This window comes from Anopheles arabiensis, chromosome 3 (assembly GCF_016920715.1).
Source record: "Anopheles arabiensis isolate DONGOLA chromosome 3, AaraD3, whole genome shotgun sequence".
Classification (NCBI taxonomy): domain Eukaryota; kingdom Metazoa; phylum Arthropoda; class Insecta; order Diptera; family Culicidae; genus Anopheles; species Anopheles arabiensis.
In genome coordinates this window covers 86,201,455-86,213,574 of record NC_053518.1, presented here as the reverse complement: position 1 = coordinate 86,213,574, position 12,120 = coordinate 86,201,455, and the positions used below count along the sequence as shown (strand labels likewise).

Genomic DNA, 12,120 nt, shown 5'->3' with positions numbered 1-12,120 from the left:
GGTGATAATAGTCGCACGAACAATTGTCGCTCTCATCGCTCTCTTGTCATGCGCTACGTGCTCACTCGCAAACTGTGACGTCAGGCCGGCGGTCAAAGTGTTAATATATATAAAATGTTTTAATGGAGACGCCTGATACTTCATTTAGCGAAGGCTTGCATGAGGATTTAAAATCTACTTATCTTAAAATTAAATCTAATTACATTCAGAAGTAAGCATGCGATCATACTCACCAGAACCTGCAGAAGCAAAGAATGTACATAGAAAGACAAAAGTCATCATTTCAAAGCCAGCCCAGGAAATAAATCAATCGGTATGGAAATTATAACAACATTTATTTCATTCTCTCCCGCCATGCATCATTGCATCTTCCACGTGCTACAATCGTTATACTCATAAACAACGCGCCTCGCAATCAAACCGAGCTGCAGCCCTCGATACATACATAATTACACTTATACATCATTATTGACGACATCGTTTGATTTGAAATTTGCCAACCACGTGGGAATCTACCGAATCAATTCGCTTGCTGCCGTAGCTTTCCCTTTCGCTTTCTCACAATCCTCTCCCCCATCCACCTGTGTTGGGCGCTGCACCTTCCTATCTTGCTGTATCGTTGGGGCTTTGTATATAAATTCCTTTAGAAAAAATAGTCTCTCTTCTAGCGATTGATGCGAGACGCTACATACTCCCTTCAGTAACGCTTAATGGTAGTTCGCTTTTTCAAAGGGGGCGCAGAAGAATGACACTTATCCCTAGGCGGCCAAAGCATTGAGTATTTAAGATGATTTACACATATCCGTTTAGCGGGCTAGAGCATGAGTAGTAGGGAGTATTAGTTAGTGTGCGAAATATAATCGTTTCAAATCAAAATGCGTTCCTGATGCATGTTTCTATTGTTACACTCTTTCTGTTTTGCAAACGAAGCATTCTTATCTCTGTTTCACTCTCTCTCCCTCTCTTTGTATCTCTACGCTAGCAAACTTGACACTCTCAACAGCCTATTTCACCTGTTTTCATTAATTTCCTGGGGTCTATCTGCATGTCTATTTCCGCTCACTAGCAACTATGCTGGACTTCTTCTACACAAAAAAGCTAAGCTATTTAGTTATGAAGCGCCTCCAGTTTTTTTTTGTCTGCTGTAGTCTATCTCTTTGGTGTGCAAAAATTGTATTCAGTTCCTGGCTTGGTGCTTGGCTTGGCTTGCCTCTGGTTTCGTACGGGGTCGTGTACGAGAAACCAGCCAAAGGGAGCATCCGATGCTGACAGCCCTGAAGTCCTTGGCCTGGGTTGCGATTGTATTGTGATTAGGCATTTTGGGGGGAGTGTGTACGTATGTTGCGGAAGCAGAGGAGTTTAGTATAAATGTTAATTAAAAGTAAGAGAATCGAGAGAACACAAGTTCAACTATTCAATATACTACCAGTAATGACACCATTAGGCTAAAAAAAATAATACTTTAATGTTTTTGATGATGTAATATCAACCGAACTCGGTCGGCTGAAAACCAAACACAATTCCAAATTTCCGATCAGTAAAGCATTGCGCTTGAATTAGGACACCTACTGCACCTACAATTCCTCCGATTTTTGTTTTAGGTTTGTTAGCATTCAGTCACCATTATTCTCTACACCGGGTGCGCTTGCAAGGGCGCGTCCGTGCAACTAGACAACTATTTGTTATGGACGTTAAATACTGGCAGGACGTTAATGTTCATCGTGTTACATTTTGATTTCGAATGGTTTTTGTTTGTTTGTTTGTTTGTTTGTTTGATGTTTGTTTAGCTTCTTATTTGTTTCTTCATTTTACATTGTATGCTTTCTTAGCTTTACCTATTTTACTGCTCATTTGCTCAGAGCAAACATAATGAATTTAAATAGTGAGATAGATAAAAAAATAGCTCATACACAATTTCGTGAAATTTGAATAAAGTGAACATTGAATGTTATTTAAAATATAAAAAAGTCTTAAATAAGCATTACCTTAAGAGAACCCCAAAGAACTACTTTAACAATTAAATGATATGACAAGAATGATATGAAAAAAAAAAAAATCTGCAACGATTACACGCACGGTAAGGGATACGGAAACGGTATTACGTATGACTGGGCTGGGCTTTCACGTGTTCAGCCCTCACCGCTCAGGAAAGCAAGAGTGCAGAAAAGCATCAACCTGTACACCTGTACGCTCGGGTTTACCTTTCGAGCCGGGTTGGTTGGGTGTGTTTTATATTATATTGTATGTAAATTTAGTTCCACTTACATTCGATTGCGCCTATCAAGCAAAGTTTCCTATGTACAAAAAGCGACCAGTACAAAAATACGTTTTCCTACCATAATTCAGCATCAAAACTGCTCCAGCTTTCCCGCCTACATCGTTCGGTTCACTTCCGTGCTTTATAGGAATGATTATACACTAAACGGCTCACACACACACTCGTACGACCTATTAAGTAGTGTGTGTGTGCGTTTGTTTTTGTTCGCGCGACTTATTTACTCCCATTCGGCAACGACCAGCAACGAACGCTTGCGTGAACGCACATTTTTCGATTGTTAAAGTTGATTGATTTCTATCTTCCAGCGAGCGGTGTTTGTTTTCGCTCGCCGCTTCGGCACGACACGGCTTCGGGGTTGTGCCACACAAAAATACCTTTACTATTTATATCCTTCGCAAGCAAAATCCAAAACGCGATTCAAAAATAAATAAAAATTCGCCGGATGGATACGCACGGTACGCCGGGTCCAACCGTCGCGGTTTGGGCGCGTTTTGCGAATTTGTTTGTTGATTTATTTCGCTCTATTTTTGCATATTTTGCAAAATCGTACCGTTTTCCGTTCCATGCGTTTTGTGTTTGATTTATGCGTTTGATTTCTGTGGTTTTGTGTTATGTGTGGTTTAGGTTTTAAATATTTTGCTCTGTCAGTATTTTCTTTCCACATTTTTTTGTCCTCTTTTTCTGTTTAGAAGATTCAGTTTGCGAATGATTGTTTGATTTTTCTTTCAAATTTTTATGCCAAAAGTATCAAGTAATTGATTTGTTTCACGTGTTTTGTTATTTCTGTTAGACATTTTCAGATCTTTCTCACCACTTCTTGTATGTGTTTTTCATCTCTTTTGTGTTGCGTGTTATATTTATTGATTGTAGTAATACTGTTTGGAGTAAAAAAAGGTGTTTTTTTTTGCTTTTTAAAAGCATAGCTCATGTTTAACACCACCGTCGCAGCTCATTACACTGACTTATGCAAGCCTGCTGGAGACTATATCGCATTAACCTTTGTATCATACGTTCATATCTAAATTTATATTATCATCGAACGCTACCTAGAAGCACACGTCATCCGTCCATCTTACACCATCGGCTGTATCGCTTGCAAGCCGATGTGTTATTACCTCGAAACAAAATGTATATATATATAGCTTCCCTAGGCTCTCCGAAACGAGGGACGAAAACTTTGAACCAAAAACGCTCTCACGTAATCGCCATTTTTCCCGTCCCATCCCTCCCCCTGCGCCTGCACGGTTATCATCGGTTGAAGAGGAAATCGATGTAGGTGTGTTGTGTTTTGTTGTTATTCTTACCACCACCACCACCACCACCACCTCCACCCTGTCCACCGATTCCGCCCACACCGAACGCACCGCCGTGGTGACCGTCGTGCTCGTTCGACGGCCAGCAGCGCCGTATGACGGCAAAGTGGGTGGTTTGATATTGGTTCGTCCTTTCGCAGCCCCGCTCGAGCGTGCCCGTGAGACAGTAGCCCATGTTATAGTCGGCCAGGCTGATGTTGGACGACAGATAGAGCTAGCGATAGGGAAAGAGAGAGAGAAAAGGACCACGGCGTACGGGTTGTAGTAATTTAATTTCAGCTACTGCTTCTCAAACAACGAAATAAAAAGGAAGAAACGTCGAATCGGAGTGTATCGTAGCACGAAAACAGGGACCTTTGCAAATATTATTCCCCCTCTCCTAACCCCGACACGATAGGAAAGTCAAACAAAAGCAACGAAAAACAATGGCAAACGAAATGGATGCTATAATAGTGCTCTAAACTAATAAAGCATCATTATTGCAGACATTGTTTCACGGGTTTAGTTTGTTTGCCGGTTTAGGGTGTTGTGTTGTCGTTAGATACTGGAGCTAGAAGTTGGAGTGGGTAGAATGAAGCTATGGTCTTTACCTTAAAGTCGGGATCGGGAACGCGTCGTTTGAAGGTACCGACTATTAGGAGAGCTCCATCGCCCACGACGATCATGCGGCCTTGTGTTGATTGTCTGTGGAAGCGAAAGAAAAACAAGGAAGGCTATTAGTAAAGTTATAGAAAAGATTATTTACGCTGTTCTATTCAAGAATATAAAAATATGTTTAATACCCAAATAGCCAGCACGAACTCTATAGCTGATTTGAAGATTTGTTTAACTAAAAATCGTCCCGATGGCGTTCTTTGTGGCTGATTAAGAGAAAGGCAGGTACTTTGCAGAGCTATGGCGCTTTCTAACAAGCACTTAGTACTCCATAGAAACTGACGGCTGGTTAGCCTGATGTGTATGGTTCATGATGGAACTTGAAGGCTTGTTATGAAGGTGTACTGAACTTGGCGAAAATTTATAGCTTTTTAATGCATGACATCGGTGCAAGGGAGCTCTTGTCAAAGTTGATGCCAAAGACTGACGTCGTCATTCACATCTTAGCTTATTCAAACGTTAGATTAGTTATTTGAAGAAGGATATCAGGTAAATGATTGTGATTGTTACTGCACAATTATGTGAAATCATGGGAAATTTAGGGAAATTTTGGATATAAAAATTTAAATGCACATAAACATAACAAATCGTGTTAATTTTTCAATGATGACGCTTCGCTTGAAAATTGATCGCAAAGTGTAATAATCCCTTGCTATGCAGAATGAAGAAGCTGCTTAGGCGCTATTTAGAAGGCCTAACTGGAACTTTGATGCTGTTTAAATACTGCAAAAGGCGAATTCAAGCGATCCTTAGCGTGCCAAAATTGGCTGCTTAAGCAAATTTAGCTATTTGAGCAGTCAGTACAAAGGCAGTTCCTAAACTAAGAGGCAGGAATTAGTTATTTATTTGAATAATAGAGCTGTAAGCAATTGTTTATCATTTTATTAAGAATCGAATTTAATCTTGATGCTTTGTGATGCTCTGAAGCTGAAATTAAAGTAAAGCTCTGAAGCAGCTCCCATTAAATAATTTGAAAGTAAAGTATTTTTATATATTTTGTTAAATCAAGTGTACTGGAATTCATTAATATTGCGTCCCTTCTGTCCAACTGGAGTGGCTTATCATAAATTCCACACTCTTTTAACATCCTCCTAAATCAAACATTGATAGAAGAGGCACTTTAAACATCCAGCAAAGAAAAAAAAAAAACTCCTCATCAAAAGTAGAGTGACCAAAAGTACACACTCCACGCTGACAACCTGCAGTGTCCGTCCGCAGGCAACAGAAACGATGAATACTCCCAACGAGAATCTACTTTATTGCCCGTCCTGGGGCAGTCAATTCAGCAAGCAGCGACCAAGTCACGCGAAGAAGCGCGAGTATCTCATAATGATGACGAATCTGCAAAGCGCGCCACATTTCATTGGAATTCACGCAAAAAGCACTCGTCTCGTCTCATCGTGAACAGACCCGGCATCGCTTAATATAAGCGACAAGTCGACAAGTTTTCGCGGGTGTGGGTTTTGCGTTTTGATTTCCTAACCCACCCCGCTGTCACACCTTGCGCAACGCCCCAAGCAGCCTTAAGGCACCAACCACAAAACTGGGCAAACAACAGTCTCTGCAACCAGAGCGAATCAGAACGTCCGCCTGCTTGAAAGATGTGACCAAATCTTTCCTCTTCCTCTTTACAGTCTCTGGAAGCAAAAGAACCGAGATAAGCTGCGTCTGTTGCCATCGCGAGTCAGCGAGTGGGCAGCCGCTGGTGCGGAAGGAAGACTCTAGTGGCGGGCGGATTTCCAAGTGACTTGGTTTAATTTGTGAATGTTTTGCGCAGAATTATGACATAATTTCACAACCGCCCCGCCCGCTGTGTCTCGGTAACTCTTGGGGTTTACTCTTAGCTGTGGGCGCAAGTGGATCGTGCCAGTTGTTAATTCCCTTTTCGAGTAAAAGGAGCAAAGTGAAAAGTGAATGAAAATCTCACCCCCAAAATGTTAAGCTTTTCTGTTGGCGACTTTTTCCGTCGTGCGTTTGGGTGCTTTTTGCCGGGGCGCTTTTTTGGCGCTGCGTTGTGTTGTGCGAACGAGCAACGAGAGGGGCCCGTTTTGGCTGGATTTAAATTAGGCGGTTTACCACTTCTGGAGTGCAGGGTCCCCACCCTCTCCAAAGGGCCGGTGGCTAATGAGATGCTATATTAAATTACTTGGTAAATTTAGTGTGCTCTCCTTTTTAAGACGCGCTCTGGCGTCGCTTAAGAATGGGCACAGTGCCGTCCTTATTGTGTGGCGTCCTGCTTCGTATCGTACTGTATCGTTCGCCTGTGTTGGCAAGTGTGTTTAACTCAGCGTTGAGGGATTTGTTGAATGGGAAGACGAAGACGAAAAGCCTACTAAGGTGTAAGCGGTAGAACAGGGTCGAGAGAAGGCCTGCTGTTTGCTGCTGTGTGTTGCCAACGCTACTGGCTGCTTCGCTGGGAGTGAAATTAAAACGGACACTCGATCTAATGGCTGTTGACGGGGGCGGGCAATGGCTTTTCGGGGCTTTTAGGAATAAAAGCGCGATATTAGCTGGAGAAGGCTACGAAACGAAAATAAAATTATCTAGCAGTATCACTTCCGCTTGAAGGTAATTAAAACAGAAGGGGTACATTTATTGTTGCTGGTGGAGCTTTGCTTCAGTTTCAGGTGGATTGGATTTTATTTTAATTCTAGCGAAAGATGCCTAAATATACTTAACATATTCAAATAAAAATATTAACAAATAGTCGTTTAAATTAGGTAGCTGAATGACCAGACCTAGCTGAATTATATTATATATTATACTAGCTGGCCCGACAAACTTAGTTATTCAACAAAAAAAAACAAATATTCCATTATTGCTTTGTTACTTGGGATTGTTGTATCGTGCCCGTATCCCCTCAGGATCCGATCATCGAGTGTAAACCGCCAGGAAACCTAACACCAAGTGTCAAAGTGCTGTATACAACACAACAACAATCCTTCTCTTTGTATGGAAGTTAGAAAATCTTTTTTAAATTAAGTTTAGTGTAACATCTGAACGATTTTTAAGTCTTAAAACCTATTCTCATACCACCATAAGGTGTGTGCCAAGTTTCGTTGAAAATGATCCAGCCGTTTCGGAGTTTGCTCGCGACAAACACCGTGACACGAGATTTTTATATATATAGATTTATTGAAAGAGTAAATAATTTGTGGCATTGTGTCCTCAGCATACGCAACTTTTGTCTAATGATTTATGACATATCATTAAAAATTTTATTACGTTTTGGAGTATTTCAAATTGGAATATTAAAAAAAAAGATGATAATTAAAGGTATAATGAAATAAATTAAATTAATAAAAATAAAATATACCCGTAAACTTAGGTGCCAAAAAATTAAAAATTTAGATTGAAATGGTCAATATTTGTAAGATTTTCATTTAACAAAAAATCGAATAAATACAAAATATAACTCTTAAATCTAAAATCTAATATATAATTTTATCACATTCGAATGAAATAATTAATGCTTCGTTTCCTTAATTTTACGATACTCTGTTAAACAATTTCCACTATTCTTTTGAATAGGTAACTTGAGTCGTACAGTCTTACAACAGCGTAATTACTTTCTTGAAGAATAAACCCTCGCCAATAGAAGACGAAGGTGGCTCTTAAATTTTCTTACCAATCCGTATCAAAACTTTGTTCACGCAAGCACACAAACACATACACACACACGCGCTTCGATTCTTGCTCATAAAGATGCTCTCACCACATAATCCTGTCGAAAGCCGTTTTGCCGTGCTCGATTAACTTCTGCCCGGTTTTGCGCAAAAGTGAAGATTGAGAATAATTATTAAGATTAGCCCCGTGGGTGAAGAAGGCATGTAGTTCCTACCCCCATATACCTCCCTCCCCCTTGGTTCGTTGAAGATTAATGCTTCAACTTTTGGCGAAACTTTATTCATCCTTCGAGAGCATTCCAAGAGATTGATTAGCTCGGCAGTCGATCAGTGGATATTGGAGATTGGAGGAATGAGATGAGATGGGAAAAGGGCAGACGCTTGCCGATCGAAATCCAACATAAACAACCGAAAGCTCGGAGGAACTATTAGCCGAATCGAGGCTAGGTGGTGAGGTCTTCTCACTATAAATTTAAGTAATCCGCTTCGAGAGAAAGTCTCTTTGGGGCATCATCCACTTCATCCGTTTGATAAATCCCTCCATTTTCCCAGCACATCCATAAATAAGTTCAACCCGCAATGGTTCCGATGAGACGCACGCGTGTATGTGTGTGTGTGTTGAAATGTTTTGATTATGAAATCAGAACCTTCTAGGAATCGTACACACAAACCACAGCGAGAGCGAATGCAGATGGCCGTGCGAAGCTCGAGTCGATAAAGCTGTCCAGGAGTGAATTGAAAAACCTTTCGATTTTATACACATTCAGGAAATGGAAACCTTGCCGCTTGCCAATTGACCTATTGAGCATTGACATTATCAGAGTGCAGAGCTTTCAGGCGTTTTCGCAAGCGGGGGAAAGTCGGACACGAATAAAAAAAAGCTCACCCACACGAGGCATGTCAGCTCCCGGGGGTATAATTTTCATCGCCCGACAGCAAAAACACACATAAAAGTCATCGTTTGCTCGAAGGGGGATGTGTGTGAGCGAGGAAAAAAATAATACAAACGAGATCAAATGCGCGTCCTGAAAGGAGACACACACACACTCTCACGCATAAAAAAGGACACCCACCACGTGCACAATATAAAAAGAACGGAGCAGGAGAAAGAAAGAGAAAGATACTAGGGAAAAAGGAGCTTTCCATCCGTTTGGTCGATTGCAAGAAAAAGGGCAGCGCTGGTTGTGTTGCTTGCTTTCTTTGTTTGGTCCACTTCCAATAACGTTTTATTTGCACGGAAGGCGGCGTGTGCTTTTGGTTTTGTGCCGCTCGAATGGACTACGCGTTTGGTCCGTGTGGCCCTTTTTTCCCTCCAAAACGGCAACCAAATTGAAGCGAACGATCGAACCCCACCAAACAAAAAAACCCGGGTACCCAGCAGCATCGAAAGAGAAAGAGCAATCGAACGAAACGGGAAGGCAAAAGAAAGCTTGCTGGGGGAGGAGTGGGGAAATAAATATCTCACAGCTCCCTGGCGGCCGATGACGGCCGATGACGGGCCACCGCCACTACATCCACCCGGCGGTGAAGAAGAGGGCGCGAGCCGATGTGTTTCCTTCGGTCGTGGCTTTGATGGTTGGTGGCCTGAGGGGGCTCGACACTGTGGATAGAATTTTTCACACAAATACTCACACGCATACACCCACAAAGGCAAGGTTTCCATTTGCTCGTTCGGAGGGAAGCCTATTCTAACCCCAAAAAAAAAAAAAACCTAGCAAAACGTACGACTCGTGACGTCCCATCAGTTTGCTTTCGTTTCGATCGTTTCTTTTCAATTATTGTTATTGTCTTGTTTATGGGGGCCAGCACTGGGTAGCATTTGGGTTCGGCCCGTTTCGGCCGGAGGTCTTCAGCTTTTACAACCATGTCGAATTTTATGATACACCCTCTTGCTGCTGCTTGCTTGGAATGTCGAGGCGGCCCTAGTGCGATTCGTCATGTGTGTCTCGTGGGAACGAGCGATTTGAAACACTGCAGTAAAGGGTTATTTCGTTTTTGCTAGTTGGATCCAATTGGAAAAAAGCGAGACCAATGCTTACAAGATTATTTCTTTTGCTTCTGGGCTATCAAGCAATGACGATTGAAATGTATGTGTGCGTGTGAGTGTTCTCTATGCTTAAAGGAATGTAGTTATGGCTGAAGACAAAGCTTCTGAAGAAGTAATGCCGGCCAAAGTAAATCGACACGTCGTCTCACATGAACGGGGGGAGGTTTGTAACTGATTTGCTACAACACTAAGTGTAGACAAACACTCACACACGCAAAAGGGCACCGGAACAGGGAGGGTGGTAAATTAATTAAATATTTCTTCATCTAAATTTCGAAGCCTTGGCCGCCATCGCCCTGCCCGACAAACAGGACGTTTTAATTAAACGAATTGACACTTTCGTAATTATTTTCTGCTCGCACTTTACAAACTTCAGCGGGCTGCGGGGGCGAACGAAGCAGCTGGAAAGCTTCTTACACAGGCCGGAAAAGTACATGGCAAGCGCTGGGAAATTGTGGTTCCACCCGGTCGGGTTGTCAGTGTTCATCAGTGCTGAGGTTAAATCCGTTGTCACCACCACCGTCAACGCTCGGCGGTGGCTTTTCGAACGGAGCGAGCTTTGGTTTGCGATGGAAAGCTTAGAAAAAAGATGGGGCGAAAGATTTTTCTCTTTATCTTGCAATGGAGAGAGTTAAGAAAGTGACAATAGCCTGAGTCTGTGCGCTGCGTTGGCGTTGGAAGATAATCAAGTAAATGTAAATTTTATTTCATACGAGCGTAATGGGACCGTTGAGGGAGGGAGATTAGCGCGAGGCCGACGTTCTGGGACGGGGCATGTTTGTTGCCAACGGCGGGTTTGTTGCTCGGAGTGTGGCTCTGTTTGATTAATGAAAGCGGCGGAGAGGTGTTTTGCGCCGTCAACCCGGCTGTCGAAGCCGAATGGATGGAAGTAAATTAAATGACAGCCTATAATCATCAATCTGGTGTAACGATGCGAGATGCAATGAAGTGACTAGGAAGTGTAGAAAGAACAAGGAGTGTGAACAATTGAAATCAGCTAATGAAACAGCAGTAACATATTGCCTTCGCGGGCTCGGTTTAATGGGGCAATGTAAGAAACTGATGTGTTTTTGCAAGGAATAAAGTTGAACAAGTGATTTGATTGAAAATGTGGTAAGTGTTATGTTTTATTTATTTTTTACTTTTTAACACTTAACACAACTTGAAGCTACAAATATCCAGTTAAAGCTGTTTTTCGTGCATTTCAAAATGCATTACATTTTAGCAACAAGCAATGTGTTGCTCGCAATGAGCAACGCAGCAGAGGCAAGTTTATTCATCTCGAGGTCCTAAATTGGGGAGTGGACGAGGGGTCCCTAATAATCCCCCAAAATGTATGAAGAGTGAAATGTGTTAACATCCAAGCACAGATTCATTCCAAGCGGTTTCCTCTTATAGGAAAATCCGCCTCGGGTTGGCAGTACAGCTGTTTTCTTTTGCGTGTAATAATATTATTTTTTCTGCTTATTTAAAATATTTTTTCAAATATATACATATGCTCGGAAAATAAACAATATGGATGTATCCTTTTTAATCAATGTGAGAGTTCTAACATTTATTTGATGGTTTACTCAATTTATACATGGCTTACCATGTTAAAAAAAATTCTTCAAATATTTCCTTTATTTTTCCACGCTTTTTTCCACGCGGCGTTACTCAGACTTTTTAGTTTACGTTACTCAGACTTTATCGATTTCCAATGGGATGGTTCCAATGAATCTTGGGCAGGATCCAACAACATATGAAAAACGGTCAATAAACAGTGAGACGAACCCAAAAACTCATTGGAATTTGTGTATCTTTTTTGAAGAACAAATAATGATAACAGAATGTGAAATTCTTGCATCCATAATTTAAATTACTCTTCTGTTTTGTTTGACCGAAAACATTATTAAAGAGAAATACAAATCCAGCATCATTGTAAATTGACAACAAATGTAAATTGATAGCAAAAAGAATCCCCTACCTCAGTGAAAAAAGTGTGTTTGACAGATATGTTCCTATCAGAATATGCCGTGTCTGTACGCGGCTATTTCATTGTCCTTTTTCCAATAGATCGAAAAACGGAGCAATTTCACTCAAACCAAATTGCGAAAACCACACCACGTTTAATTTAAATTAACAGCGTCCACCATCAAACGACAAAATGCGAAACCCACCGCTAATAATGACTCAATAAAAGTCTGAGGTCAGCCTGCCGTA

The 12,120-nt window shown here is 41.4% G+C and overlaps 1 protein-coding gene across 4 annotated transcripts in view; it reads right to left on the bottom strand.

Moving 5' to 3' along the window:
* Nucleotides 1–314: 314 nt before the first annotated feature.
* LOC120902954 overlaps nt 315–12,120 on the bottom strand; it is a 31,732-nt gene continuing 19,926 nt past the window's right edge. For all 4 annotated transcript variants that reach the window (XM_040312055.1, XM_040312054.1, XM_040312056.1 and 1 more), the window contains exons 5-6: nt 4,182–4,275; nt 315–3,805 (exon numbers count right to left, since the gene is read on the bottom strand). In XM_040312055.1, the coding sequence (XP_040167989.1) occupies nt 3,527–3,805; nt 4,182–4,275 (373 nt within the window). In that variant the 3' untranslated portion in view covers nt 315–3,526. The remainder of the gene's footprint in view (nt 3,806–4,181; nt 4,276–12,120) is intronic.